This window comes from Phyllostomus hastatus, unplaced genomic scaffold (genome assembly GCF_019186645.2).
Source record: "Phyllostomus hastatus isolate PE091 unplaced genomic scaffold, TTU_PhHast_1.1 phas_scaffold_501, whole genome shotgun sequence".
In the NCBI taxonomy this organism is placed as follows: domain Eukaryota; kingdom Metazoa; phylum Chordata; class Mammalia; order Chiroptera; family Phyllostomidae; genus Phyllostomus; species Phyllostomus hastatus.
Window position 1 is genome coordinate 44163337 of NW_025334033.1, and position 15866 is coordinate 44179202.

At 34.1% G+C, this 15866-nt stretch overlaps 1 protein-coding gene across 9 annotated transcripts in view; it reads left to right on the forward strand.

Moving 5' to 3' along the window:
* The window catches only part of FUT8 (fucosyltransferase 8), a 187870-nt gene that overhangs the window by 87158 nt on the left and 84846 nt on the right, over positions 1-15866 (forward strand). For all 9 annotated transcript variants that reach the window (XM_045823069.1, XM_045823068.1, XM_045823066.1 and 6 more), the window contains one exon: positions 8881-9302. In XM_045823069.1, coding sequence (XP_045679025.1) covers positions 9100-9302 — 203 coding nt within the window. In that variant the 5' untranslated portion in view covers positions 8881-9099. The remainder of the gene's footprint in view (positions 1-8880; positions 9303-15866) is intronic.

Consider the following 15866-nt stretch of genomic DNA (forward strand, 5'->3'; position numbering starts at 1 on the left):
GTCTATGCGCTATCTGTATGTCACTCTTGGAGAAGTGTATTCAGGTCCTTTGCCCATTTTTTATTTTTATAAATATTGTTGAATATGCTGTTACAGTTGTCCTATTTTTCTCTCTTTGCCCCCCTCCACCCATCCACTCAGTACCCCCCACTCACTCAGGTAATCCCTCCACCATTGTTCATGTCCATGGGTTATGCATATAAGTTCTTTGGCTACTCTGTTTCCTGTACTGTATTTTATATCCCCATGGCTATTCTGTTTGTACCTACTTGTAACTACCTACTTGTACTTCTTAATCCCCTCACCTCTTCACCAATTCCTTCACACCCCACTCCTATCTGGCAACCATCAAAATTCTCTCTGTATTCATGATTCTGTCTCTGTTCTTGTTTTCTTAGTTTGCTTTTTAGATTCAGTCGTTGATAAATATATATTTATTGCCATTTTATTGTTCATAGTTTTGATCTTCTTTTTCTTAAATGAGTCCCTTTAACATTTGATATAATAATGGTTTGGTGATGATGAACTCCATTAGTTCATGCTTGTCTGGGAAGCTTTTTAACTTCCCTTTGATTCTAATGATAGATTTGCTGGGTAGAGCTATGTTGGCTATAGGTCCCTGGTTTTCTTGACTTTGAATATTTGTTGCCAGTCTCTTCTAGCCTGCAAAGTTTCCTTTCAGAAATCAGCTGACAGTCTTATGGGAACTCCCCAGTAGGTAACTAACTTCTTTTCTCTTGCTCCTTTTAAGAGTCTTTATCTTTAAGCTTTGGCTTTTACATTATTATGTGTCATGGAGTGGGCCTCTTTGTATTCATCATGTTTGTGACTCTCTGTACTTCTTGGACTTGCATGTCTGTTTCCTTCACCAAATCAGGCAAATTTTCTTTCATTATTTTTTTAGATAGATTTCCAATTTCTTGCTCTTCTCTTTCTGGCACCCCTATGATTCAAATGTTGGACCTCTTGAAGTTGTCCCACAGACTGCTTATTCTACCCTAATTAAAATTTTTTTTTCTTTTTGTTGTTCTTTGTCATTGTTTTTTGCTTCTTTATGTTCTAAATCATTGATTTGATTCTTGGCTTCCTTCATTCTGCTTTTATTTCCCATAATTGTTCTTTATTTCAATTAGTGGATCTCTCATTTCTGACTGGATCTATTTTATGCTATTGATGTCCTCACTAAGTTCTTGGAGCATCCTTATAATCAGTGTTTTTGAACTTTGTATCTGATAGATAGCTTATCTCCATTTTGTTTAGCTCTTTTCCTGGAGCGTTGATCTGTTTTCTTCATTTGGACCATATTTCATCATCTGTGTGCCCTGAGTACACCCTCCTCTTATAGTTGAGCCTTGATTGCTCTTGGCAGGACAAATGAGGGATTTATTCAGGCCAGTCATCTGCAAGGACTGTCTGTGACCACAGACTACCAACCTCTGCCCTCCCTGGAGGATCAGCCATGCAGTGGCACCAACCGTGTGGTGGTACCCTGATGTGGTCTGCAGCTGTCCACTGGGTGTGCTGGCCATAGGGTTTCCTGGGTGGTGCAGGCCAAGGTCAGCCCCCATTTGTGTTCTGCCTGGGGCCACCCTGCCTGAGCTATGAAGCATTGTGAGATGGCTGATACTTGTGCTGGGCATGGAGAGTCCTACGGGAAGCCAAACTGTGAATGTAGGCTGGCTGCTGCTAGTTCAGGTCTTGGGGCTTACTGAGGCCAGCTATTTCTTGTTCAAGAGGATTTCCATTCATATGGAAAAGCAGCTTGTGTCGGGTGGAGTCTCTGGGGATCTTCCAGGTGGGTCAAATAGTGTTAGCCAGGTTGATTGAGCCTCACAATGTATGGCACTAGCCTGCCGGTTCTGTGGCTTTGTGGCTCTATAGGGGGAACATTTAGAAAAGAGACAATGACTTCTGTGCACCTCAGTGCCAGATGCTTCAGTTTCTCCCAGTATGCCACAGATGCTGGAGCTCTGAGTGAATGTGAGTAGGTGAGTCCATGTGTAGGTTCTTAAAGAAGAACTACTTGGAGTTCCAGCAGTTTCTTCCACTGACTCAGTACCCACTGGTTTTTGCAGCCAGAAGTTATAGGGACTTCTCTTTCTGGCACTGGAACCCTGGGCTGGGTGGCTTGGTGTGGGGCTGGCACGCCTTTCTCTCGAGGTATCCTTCCCAAATTCTTATCTATCACACATGGGTGTGGGACCAGCCTGTTCTGTGTCTGTGCCCCTCCTACCAGTCTGGATGGATGTGTTGTTTTTGATTTCGTAGTTGTCAGACTTCCATTCAACTCAATTTCTGATGATTCTGAGTGATGGTTGTTCTATATTTTAGTTGTAATTTTTATGTGGTTGTGTGAAGAGGTGAGCCATGTCTGCTTACACCACCATCTTGATCAGAAGTTGCCCATGTTTTCATTGGATTGTTTGTCTTTCTGGTGTTGAGTCGTATGAATGCCTTATACATTTTGGAGATTATACCCTTGTCTGACATATCATTAGCAAATATGTTCTCCCATATAGTCTATTCCCTTTCATTTTGATAGTGGTTTTTAAGCCATGCAGAAGCTTTTTAATAGCTTCTTTTGGCATAGTCCAATTTGTTTATTTTTTCCTTTATTTTCCTTGCCCTAGGAGATATATTGGAAAAAATGTTGCTACCTGGGATATGTGAAATTTTACTCCCTATGTTTTACACTAAAACTTTTATGGTATCATGACTTATATTTAAGACTTTTATCCATTCTTTTTATTAACTATGAAATATAATGCTTGTTTAAGGACTAAGCAGCTTATCAGAAGTTGGTTTGAATGCAAGTCTTTGGTTTGAAATTATATTTGCATATATTTTTTTGAGCACCTACTTTTGATACTTTTTTGCATATAAAAATAAATGAATATACATGTGAAAATAACTTTGATTTTTAGTTCTAATTCTTCTAAGGCTTAATATTATTTTTATTTTGCCTTGGATTCTGACTACAGATATTAAATAAATATGTGTACATATTAATACTGGTCAAATATGAATATCACCCACATTTGACCAGTATTAATAAAGGGCTTGTATTCTAAGACCCTGCTCTACTGGTACATATCTTTTAATATAAGAAATTAAAAAGTCATTAAGTGTTGTGGTAAGGAATAATGGGGGATGCGAATGGTTTTTTAAAAAAGATAAGATGTAGCATTCTTGTAGAGTCTTGTAGTCATTTTTTCATTCTTGCTTTCAGGGTCGTTTTGTTCCGGAATTTACCCTTAGGGATAAATTCTGATTAGTCTAAGCCCTAATAAAAATCCCATTCCCCTGTCAGTGATTGATTTTGCAAGGGACAGGTGACTAAATCTTGGCTAATAAAATGTGCACATTTCCTCTCCTTTAAGATGAAACATACCGGAAGAGAATATCAATAGGTTCTTTTTACCCATAGTTACATGTGGCTGAAATTGAGGCACCCAGCTTGCTGCCATGAAGAGAGCTAGCCTGAGTACAAATCCTGACATACTGAGTGCATAGAATAGAAAGACGAAAAGAGATTTTTGACTATTTGAGGAAGCTATTGAATTAACTACATTTTTCTCAGTTGATAAATTAAAGTTTTCTTATTTCTAAAACTATTTTGAGTGTTTTTTCTCTTGTACCCTGACATGTTATAATTGATGCAAGTTGTCAAGGACTGAGTCTTAAAAGAGATGACTATGAAGTAGAGATCTGAGTTTTAAGAATGAACCAAAGCAATTGCAGTTCAGATAAGTATATTATTTGATATACTTGATATATTCTGGAAACTGGTGGGATGCTAGTATACTTAGTTTCTAGTGAACAAAGAAAAGATAATAGTAACTGATATTTTTAAACTGCAGTACAAATCACTTTTACATATATTATCTTATATGATGAAGATATACTCTTATTCCCATTTTATAGTTGGGAAAACTGCCCATATAGCTAATGATTGATTTAAAATAGTTGCTCTTTCTACTGTGTCATGCTGCCAATCAAGTACATCTTATGTAAATACTTGATAACCAGATAAAATTGTAAAGTATTTTCTTTGAATTTATTGGTATTACCATTTGGGACAGTATTGCAGAGCTGAACGTAAAGATGCCAAGGCCAGATTTTTGGACCCATTTGAATAGTATAAATTAATTGCATTAGTAAACATAACCAGGTATGTTATTTTGAATTAATGTGAATAAGATACTCCTGAAACCTCATAAGTGTAGTTATGTATTTGTATTTTATAAACAGGATGATTAATTTCTAAGATATTGACTGGTTTCAGTGAACAATAAGAGTATTTTCCGCTCATGTATTCAGGATACCTGGCATTTTAAATTCATTCATATGTGTATATATTGTGACCTTACTGATAAGCAGTGGGAAAGTATGATAGATGACTCTCTAAGTAATGAGGGAATATTGAATTTTATAATCTAGGTAGGGGCTATATGACATTTTTTTCCCTCTCTTCTACATTTCAGTTTAGTTGGTTTCACCAGCACTTTTACATAAATAAAAGTTGATTTTAACTAGTATTAAAGGACCAGTTTAATTTCTGATACAATTTTTACTTGCCTTTTCTACTTTCTTAAGTTAATAAACATATAATTTTATAAACTACTATTTTTTCACATATGGAGGCTGGATAGTAAGAAAGATTTTAAATAAATTCTGTAATAATACATACTTTGGAAATGGATTGAGATTAAATGAGAAAATATTTAAAGATATAGTATTAGGTGTGGGTTAATCTAGAATTGAATTGAATTTTATGTGTATAGGGCTCTTTAAATATTTGTACTTTACAGTTGATTTTTAGCTTTTCTCTGGAAGTTTTATTTATATTTTCCTTTATCAACCTGATGACTTTAGGATGTAACAGTCTGTGTAACCTCTGCTCTAATATAGTAGTCATTTATTAAATTTGAATAAATGGTTATGTTTTTCTATTGAATTTTTTAGTTTATTCTACTATACTGAGTTACTTTAAGGACTCTGTGATAATAATTTCTATTTTACTTTTTCCAGTTGTTGAGGAAATATATTCTTATAAAGATGGTAGCTCTCTATAGTAGATATTTATTATAATTCAGGGAATCATTATTTTGAATGTTTATGATCATTTCCTTTGCTCTGAGAAAAGATTAGTCTGGCTGCTAAGAAAATTCAGCAGTGTTTATTATTTATATACTTGTTGTTTGAGTTGATTCTTACTGTCTATGAAATGTGTGGAAAATATAATACATTAACATTTGTATTGAAGTTGATTATAGCTATAGAGTACTTTTTGAAATTTCATTAGAAGTAAGAATATACAATAATGATTTGGCTGAAAAGTGTCTTATTCAAATGCAAACGAAGGCACATAATTTAGCCATTAAATGAATTAGCAACCTTCAAATTATTGATATTTTCAAATATATTCGCAAAATATAGTTTAAACTTTAAAAAAATTATGTTTCAACTTCATTGAAACATAATTTATACCAATAAAATGTACCCATATTAAGTATGCAGTTAGATGATTTTTCTCAAATCTGTATCTTCATGTAATTGTCATTACACTTTTTAATTAGTTATGTGCTTGCTCCCTGGTAAGCACTGTTTTGATTTTAGTCACTATATTGTTTCTCTGTTCTAGAACTTCATATAAATGTATATATTTTTTGTTCTTAGCATCTTTTGCCAGGCATAGTTTTGAGATTCATTCATATTTTTCTGTATATTAGTAGTTTGTCCCTTTTTACTGCTGAATAATATTTCATTTTATAAAATATAGTCAGAAATTAGTTCATGTAGATGATGTTGAAATAATTTAACAGTAAGTTTGAAATATTTTCACTAATAAATTCTTCCACAAATAAATTGAATGGCTTTCATATCAAAGGCTGTACATACTTTCTTCAGTCTTCCCATTGTTTTGCAAAGTGAATCTTCTAGATGAGGAAAATAAGGCAAAGTAAAGAGAAATTATTTTCTCATAATTAAAAGGTAACCATAAGTCTGTTGATCTTATGGCCTTATAGGCCAGTTTATTTTAATCATTTAAGGGGTATCTCGCAAGATTTATATTGATAATAATAAATCCTAAAGTTTATCAATGATTTTATTTTTGAACTATAAAAAATATGATTTTATGTTTTTCGTATAAAATAGCACTGTCTGACTTTCTACATTCAGATTTGCTTTTTTAAGTGGGACATAAAATGTAGTTGAAGCTCATATGCTCAGATTCTATGTAATTTGTCATGCTAGTTTATGTTGTGTATCATATCCTTCACTCATTAATTTGCTTACTCATTTATTTAAGAATATTTGTTAGATGCCCTGGCTGGCGTAGCTCAGTGGATTGAGCACGGGCTGTGAACCAAAGCATCGCAGGTTCAATTCCCAGTCAGGGTACATGCCTGGGTTGCAGGCCATGGCCCCCAGCAACTGCACATTGATGTTTCTCTCTCTTTCTCTTTTTCCCTCCCTTCCCTCTCTAAAAATAAATAAATAAAATCTTTAAAAAAAAAAGAATATTTGTTAGTCTCTACTAAGTGCCAAACACTGCTCTGAGTACTTGGCATATATCAGTGAACTAAATGGACAAAAATCGTGAAGTTTACATTTTTGTAGGCATGGCTCAAACATTAGACATCTAAGAAAGCAAACATTTATTATGGGTAGGGAAAAATTTTTATAACTGCCTTTTAAATCATGTTAAGGAAAATTATATAGAAAGCAACTTCATTTTTAGCTTGACTTGTTTTTGTTAATTCCATTTTTAAACACTGCTGAGAACAATAAAATTTGGGGAAACATTCTCTTCAAAAACATTTAAAATGATATTAATTAAGAAAATGACTATTTTTGCTCCTATAACAATGTCTTACTTTTTACAACTTGTGTAATAGCAATAGTGCTGTAAAATGTAAAATTTAATACATTGACTTTTTGATGGTGGTTTATGAAATCCCAAATTACTTTATATAACAAAAATTTATGTTTCTGTAAACTTTTGTTTCCATTCAATTTATATTATATTTTTCTTGGCTTTGAATATTTATGATAGTTTTTGTTGTAATTTTAGATACAGTGTTACAGCACATCATCTTATTATTTAAATGATTCTTGTTTTGAAACCTCTTTACTTTCTTTTATCACAGTTAATTTTCCTAAGTTAAATTTTACTATAAAGGGAAAGATAAAGAATTTTTAATATCTTATTACTGTAGGTTGAAATTAACTAGGATATATTTTCAGCATATGGTAATGATAGCATTTTATAGTGTAAGATATATTGTCACAAACATTATTAACTCAAAAGTTAATAATTCTTTTGTTGACTTAATTAAATTCATACCTTAGACCATCAGAGTGGATTCACTTTTTAAATTTGTTTTTAACCAGGAAGCTCTGAATGTGCATTTTTTCCTGTATAACTTGAAAAATGGACCTCACATAACTGGTTGTTTTACCTGAGACATCAATTAGACTTTAATTATTCTTATGTTTAGTGAATAGGTGGGGGTATCTGTGGTTAGAGGAGCAGGGTTTTAGAAAGGAGTTTGAGTCAGAGACAGAATGAACAGTAGGTGGTCAGTGAAAAGAGTGTCCTCAATAGACTTAAGAATAGTTATTAACACACAAAACACTGAATTTTTATTTGGATTATTGCTTTTTTACTTAATTTTCAAACAATTCTCTGCGAGGATAATTATTTTCATTGTGTGTTTTAAGTAGTATGATCCAGTAACAATGATGAAAATAGTGTAAGAATAAATGGGAAGGAAGTAGACTGTTTCTAGGATCTCATTTGAAGAGATTTTCTTTTCTTTAAATATTTAGTCATTTGAAAACCATTGAGGTTTGAGGTTCAAAAGTAGAAAAATGGCAGCTCTATGCTCTTAATTTTCCAAGCCTCTTCTCTGATTTTTTATCTCTTCTAATAGCTATTTAATTAGTATTAAAGTCTCCATCATATTCAGTCTTGTATATAGAAACTATTTCTTTTCTTTTACAAGGAACTAGGTGCCTGGAGATAATACTTTTCTTATGTAGCCCTGGAATTATCAAGTTGTGTTAATAATATATCTTTGCTTGCATATTTTCTCTTTGTGTTATTTCCAAAAGGAATTCTAAGCCTAATCATGGAGAAGTGACAAATGAAACCCATAACCAGTCTTGAGAAAGCATGTGCTTTTGTAGTTTAAGATGCACAATAACTAAGATTTAACTGATACTAGACTTCTATTGCAGTTGTTGGTATTTTAAAATAAATTTGAGGAAGGAATAATCTAGCTTACTCCATATGAACCTTTGCTTGTGATGTTTGGAATGGTTGGTAGCTGCTTAATGGCAGTGATAACTTGCTTGGCTAGTATGTATGTTGTTTTTAGAATTTATCCTAAAAGTGACAATTTGCCTGTCACCTGCAAAGTTAAGTGGTATAATGGTAGCTGAGCAGTGAGATGGAAGGGGATGAAGTTGAGATCTTGTAAGAATGAATTCACTCATAAAAAGAAAATGTTTCTTTTTGAGATAACGGAAAGATTAGTTCAAAATATGTGCTTGAATACATTTTGTTTGGTTTTGATTGATTATTCAAAGATACAGCCATTTAATCTTCATATATGACCTGTTGTACAATGATATAAGAAAGAAAGATGATAATGGTGCTTAGAGGATTTTCAGTCTTAGAGCTAATTAAACATGGTTGATTTAATATGCAGACTTAAAAGCTTTTGGTTTTTCCTTATTATAGGCACTTAAGTTATTTGCCACTCTGTTGACCAGTCAACACCAATGTGTTTCTTTTAACTCCAAGAATCTCAGTATGTGGTATTTTTATATATTCTAAATAATTTAAATATGTATTTTTTCCTTCCACAGCATGTTGAGTCCACGAAGCAGAGGACAATAAAGCTTCCTACTTATACCAAGAGAATCTCTTTGAAAGATTCACCACAGGACTACCAGAGACACTAATTTGAATCATCATGTGCTGAAACAGCAGGACACTACTACCTTTGCACTAACAGGAAACAGAATTATGATGTTTGCAATTCTTTGAACTCCAGAAAGCCCAGGGAGTGAGCTGAAAATCTGAAAATGCGGCCATGGACTGGTTCCTGGCGTTGGATTATGCTCATTCTTTTTGCCTGGGGGACCTTGCTGTTTTATATAGGTGGTCATCTGGTACGGGATAATGACCACCCTGATCACTCTAGCCGAGAACTGTCCAAGATCCTGGCAAAGCTTGAACGCTTAAAACAGCAAAATGAAGATTTGAGGCGAATGGCTGAATCTCTCCGGTAGGTTCTAAAAAACTGAAGGAAGGGTGATGAAATTTTGTACTTTGTTTTTAGATGCAGAGTTTTATTCAGCTTTAAAAAATACTTAATGATTTCTAGAAACTATTTTTGCAAAAATTTAGATGTCTTAGTAAGGTACTTTTTATACTAAAGATATCTATATACCTAACAGAATTTCTCAATAGTGGCAGATCTTATTTTGCATATGTATTTTACTGTAGAAAAACTATGCCATTTAATTTATGTACTTATATTTCATTTATAATTATCTTCAGAATTTTGATATATTAAATGCAAACCTTACATGATTTAAATTAGTGTATATTAAATTTTTTATCATGTGGACTATAACAAAAACATCATTGAGAGGCTGAGTTTGTTTAAATAATATTAAAATAAAGAGACAAAAATTTATTCTTAAATAAAATAACTGGATCTGGAATCTAGAGAATTATTATCATTACTACTATTGTCTGTTAAAAAATGTGATATATCTGTTAGAAGGCAGTTCAGATGGCGTCACTCACAGGTTTGGTGATTAGTGGGGGCCATCAGCTGATCCCCTTCCATGTGGCTTCTCGAGCTGGATAGCTCATGTTTCTTACCTAGTAGTGTTCTAAGGGCAAGAGCAGGAACAACAAGTCTTCGTGAGACCAGACATCAGAAGTCACACAGTAATTATCACTTCTGCTACATTCTGTTAGTCTGTGCAAGCCAAAGGGAACTCTGTATTCAGGAGATGAAGGGAGAAACTACAGAGAATTTGTAGCCATAATTAACCCACCAGTCTCATCTCCAGAAGTACTATTGAATAGATTAGATTAGGTCAAATCATGGAGGCCCTCAACAACCAGAGTTTAGTTTATACCTGGTTGATAGATAATAGGGAGCCATAGTAGGATTTTCAGCTGAGGAATGATACAGTGAAAATGGCTTAGGAAGATCTAGATTTTCAAATGGATTTGGGGCATGTGCCTAACTGGAATGAAGTTAACTGGGAGACACAGTATTCTAGGCATGAAGTGATGCTGACCTAGATTAAATTAATGATTGACTGTTGGTTTTTGTACCAACATATATGGGCTTGCTTACTCACGTTTCCTACATGCTTTTTTATTTGGCTTTCCCCAGACATGACTTTCTTTCTTGTTATTTGCCAGCACATTAGGTATTCATGCAGTAAGCTTCCTTTTAAAAACTTAGAAATCATCACTTTCTTGGCCTGCCGCTTCCATGCTTATATTTGTTTCATCTTAGCCTTTAGTAATGTGAAGTTGCTATTGGTTCACAGAATCTTTGCTTTTTGGGATTTAAACCTGCCACTTTGCTTCTCAATCAGAGCTGAAAGTTAGCAGAGAACACCTGGAAAATTATTGAAACTTGTTCGGAAACCGCTTGAGCTGTGAACCTTCAACTAGACAGATGTCAGAACTGGACAGAATTTTAAAATCTAAAGAGCACTTAATTGACACCTTTGATCTTAGATTAAGTCCTTGTTATTCTAGGCCCTTTAAGTTTGATAATACAACTTCAAAAATGCAAATGTGACTTTGTAACCTATTAATAAGTTTTTTCTATTTCTTTTATTTTTTGTTTGGTCCAAGAAGGCAGAAAAAATTTCATCTGGAATTTGGATGTCAGTTGTAAACTGTAAATTTACAAACTACAAAGAATGTATGATTAACTTATGTTTTTCTGAGCTATGTAATCTTTCCAAATATGATAGAGCTAAAGCATGAATCTTCTGGTGGAAAAATTTGTCCTATACAGTAGAAGTATGGAACACTGACATGGGTAGAAAGATAATTGATGTGCCTTTTCACAGGTCATACCTTCCTCTGTTTGAGAAGCTTGCCCTAGAAAATGGGGATGCCTTTATTTTTGTTGGTTGATTGGAGAATTTGCTCACCACTCTCTTCTCTGTAACTGCTCATCTCTCATGTAGAGTGTACTTAATATTTCTGAGCAAGCGAATGGATTGGAATGCATAGGCACTTGCCATCTGTGTACAAGTATAACCTTCCATTAAATACGGTTTTATTTTTGCAACTCGGCATCCGTTATTCCTTACGATATCATGAATATCTTATTTTTCCTTAGGTTAGAATGTTGTTGTGAGATTTTTAGTCAAGATATTTAGCCTTCCCAATCTGACAATTAGATGCTTTCTTCGAGGAGTTTGTATTAACCTTTTAATATATTGCTGTATTAAATTCACCAGTGTTTTAGTTTGGATTTTTTCTATGTTAACAAGACATGTTTAATGTAATTTTTTTCTTATAATTTCTTTCTTATAATCAAGGTTATACAGTCCAGTTCTATCCTACAGAAGGGTTTGTATAAAATTGGTATTAATTCTATATTAAATCTTTGTTAGAATTTCACTAGTGAGTCTTGCAAGTCTCTTGCCCCCCAGATCTTTAGGCTTTGGCTTGCCTGTCTCAGGCCAGTTGCAGGGCAAAGTGGCAGGCACAATCATGGAGATACTGGGTGCCCTTGTTGGTAAGGTACCAGTAGAAATGTCTCCAGGCCAACTGTTCTTGCATGTAGGCTCGTGATTTGAGAGACTGTATGGCTTTCATGTTGTGAAAATTAGGCAATTTCTTATCTGCCCTCTTGGGGTGTTTAGATATGTGCATATCCTTCTTGCCCACCATTACCCTCTCTTAATAAAGCAGTTCATAAATGCCAATCATGTTTTTCTTGGGCATCAACATTGCCATAGCTGCTAAGTTCAGGGCCAGAGCTGGAAGGGACCATAATTTTTTTAATCCTTATTTTTTTCTTTGTTGTCTTTCTTTGAATTGATGAAAATTTCTTATTGTTATTCTGTTTTTCACTTATAGACTTCCAGTTATACATTTTAATTAAGATTTTTAAAATTTATTTTTAGAAAGAAAGGGAAGGAGAAAGAGAGGGAGAGAAACATCAATGTGAGAAAGAAACATCAATCGATTGCCTCTTGTAAGTGCCCCAATGGGGGACTGAACCTACAACCCAGGCATCTGCCCTGACCAGGAATTGAACATGCAGTCTTTTGCTTTGCAGGCCCAACTAACTAAGCCACACCAGTTAGGGCTTAATTTATTCCTTTAATGGCTGCCTTAGATATTTTTAAATTGCCTTTTTTATTATAGTCTATCTTGAATTAATATTTTTACCATTTCTAGACTAATATAAGAACTTTATCCTCAAATTTTTAATCTTCCCAATCTACTTTTGGTCTTTTTATTGTCATATATGTTAATCCAGTATTTGTTAGAACCTGTACATTATGTTATTATAATTTGGTTTAATTTGTCCTAATTGTTTATAATTGACCACATATTTATTCTTTCTAATGTTCTTTATTCCCTCCTGCAGTTTAATTCTTTCATTCAATCCTTTTCCTTCAGCCTGAAAAATATCCTTTAGAATTCTTTATAGTACAAATTTGATGGCAATAAACTATCTTAGTTGCTCTTTTTATGAAAACCATTTTTTTAGCATTCAGTTTTTGAGAGATATATTTACTAGTGTAGAATTTAGTTTCACAATACAGTAGTCCCTCTTTATCTTCCATTTAGCTTTTCTCATGGTTTAAGTTACCCATAGGCAACTGTGGTCTGCAAATAATAAATAGAAAATTCCACAAATAAGCAATTCATGTGTTAGATTGTGTGCTGTTCTGAGTTGTGTGGTAAAATCTGCACTGTCCTGTTCTGTACCCCAACCCTGGACATGAATCATCCCTCTGTCCATGGTATCCATGCTATATGTGCTACTCAGTCACTCAGTAGTCATCTCAGTTATCAGACCAACTGTCCACAGTTATTGCAGTGCATGTGTTCAAGTAATCCTTGTTTTACTTAATAATGTCTTACTCATCTCAGCTCATCTCATTATGTAGGCATTTAATCATCTCATATTATCACTAGAAAAAGAAGGGTAACTACAGTACAGTAGATATTTTGAGAGACAGAGAAAGACCACATTGGTATAACTCATTGCAGTACAATTGTTCTATTTTACTGTTATTGTTGTTAATCTCTTACTGTGCTTAATTTATAAATTAAGCTTATCATAGATATAGATAAAAATATAGTCCATATAGGGTTAGCTACTATTCATGGTTTTGAGCATCCACGGGGGGTCTTGGAATGTATCCCCTGTGGATAAGGGGGAGACTACTGTAATATTTTACAGTACTTGAAATGTCATTTCATTGCTTTTTGGCTTTCATAGTTTCTACTGAGAAGTCAGCAATTTTAGTTGATGTGTTTCTTCCTGCCCGCCCACCCCCTTTGGCTACTTCTGCATTTTAATTTTTGTCTTTTATGTTATACAGTTGACCATGATGTGACTAGATATGGCTTTATTGTTCTCCAGCTTAAAAATTAACTGAGCTTTTCAATTCTGGGATTTTTGATGTCTTTTATATGTTCTAGAAAATCCTCAGCCATTATCTGCTCAACTACTGCTTTTCATTTGTAGGAACTTCAATTATATACATCAGCAGACTTCCTTATGGTGTATTGCATGTCTGTTTGTGTCTTTCACAATCTAAATTTCTCATCGTACTTCATTGTGCATATTTTCTTTTAAACTGTCTTTCAATTTACTTAACCTGTCTTCTGTTGCATTCATTGTAGTGTTGAACACACTCGGTTAATAATTTTCATATATTTTGATTCTGAATTTTTAATGATTATTTTTATAATTTCAGGATTTCTTTGTAAATTCTCCATTTTTATCTATCTTGTTTATGTTTCTTGTAATTTATTTAAATACATACTTTTTCTAATGTATTACATAATGTTCTAGTATATAGATGATATCTGGATCATGTTTTGATCAACTTGATTTTTCTTTTGATTATTAGTTAAATTTTTAGTCTCTTTGTACTGTGGAGACTTCCCACTGGGTTATATTTTCATTGGGCTTACTATTTTATCCCAATACAATCAGTGATTGAGCTGGATCATGGTTGCTTTGTGGTTTTAGTAAAACTTAGCCCACCTCTACCCTGTTTGTCACTCAGCCATAATTCTTCCATGATTTTAATTTGAGAACTAGATTGATTTTTTGTAAGGTTTGAAATACTATGAGAAATTTAGTCTGCTCCTGAGACTTTGTAAGCTTTGCTCTCTGTCTTCCTGCCCCATGTAGTATCTAAGTTTAGCAAACACTGAAGAAATGATTAGCAGTGAGTTTAAGGTAAGCCTCAGCAAGACTTTATCTTGTAATATCACAAGGCTATGAGAAATGTCAGTCTGTCTTTAACAATTGCTCTCTAGCCTCCTTTGGAGCCCCAGAACTTAGCAAGTATACCAGGGAGAAAACTGGGTATGTGTTTACTGCTCCTGCAGTTTCCAAATTTTCACACCAATGCTCTGTGGGGACCAAGCCTGTGCTCTACAGAATCAGCAGGTGCTCCCCAAGCAAGAACATCACTTATTATAGACTATTGTCCTGTGAAATTTTGGTGCTTTTAATTATGTACTAAGACACTTCTCTGATGGCTTTTAAAAAATGTTGTTTAGAAGTTATTTTTTGTATTATTGTTATTATTACAGCAAGAATAGGGTTTGCCAATGTACTACATTCTACTTGGAACTAAAAATACTCTACCTGGATTGAAAATGGTTGAAGTTCAATTATACTGATGTTGTTGCCATAAAGAAATTTCCATTAGTTCCTATAGCAGGATCCTTGGAGCTGTTCTGGTTCTTGCCCTTTTAAAGACCGAATTCTTAAGGTTTTACCTTTCTCTCCCATTGTACCCCCTAGTTGAATGGTAAAGGAAAGGAGGAAATTAGTTGCATTGGAAATTTTTAACTATCACTTTAATCTCTGCTTCATTGACTGATTGAGTGCATCTATTAAGAGAAAGATATCAAGATGAAATTCAAATAGATTGAACTTGATGTGTTTGTTGAACCTATTCAGTAGAAAGTTGGAAAGTGAGTCTAACTCAGGGGAAAAGTCAGGATGAGAGAGAAAGATACCTTTGGGGGTTATGTACAAAGAGGTGATTGCTAGAAAATGTGTTGTATGAAGAAAAAATTATTCGTTTAGATGACCCACAGTTGTTGTGGAGAAGAGGAAATGTGGGAGTAGGATTAACGCACTTTTACTTGGAGAGTCAGCAGCAATCTAACACGGCAGAAACTTTCATTGTTCAATGAATTTGCTTCTGTAAAATAAACTACACCTGTTTTATGACTATAGCAATTGGTAATGTTGCACAAAAGCAAAAGATCACATATTTTTTCACACTATTGTCATTAGTAGCTTTTATGGGAACAGAATCTTTGAAAGAAAAGAGAGCACTGAGAATGTTTTGCTATTTTCATCATCATTTATTGTCATCTTAATTTTCTTATTCATACCCGGAGATATATACGTGAAGGGGGTACCAAAAAACCCCAGAATTGTCTTCTGCAGGGCAGGACCCTTGCAGTACAGGATTCCCCTGCTAGGTGAGTGTTCTAGGAACCCAACTGTATCAGTGTAGCAGCTGGCATTGTTGTGAGAGGCTGCTTAGATGAACTTTTTTTGAAGACTCTTTCAGTGCGTTTTCCC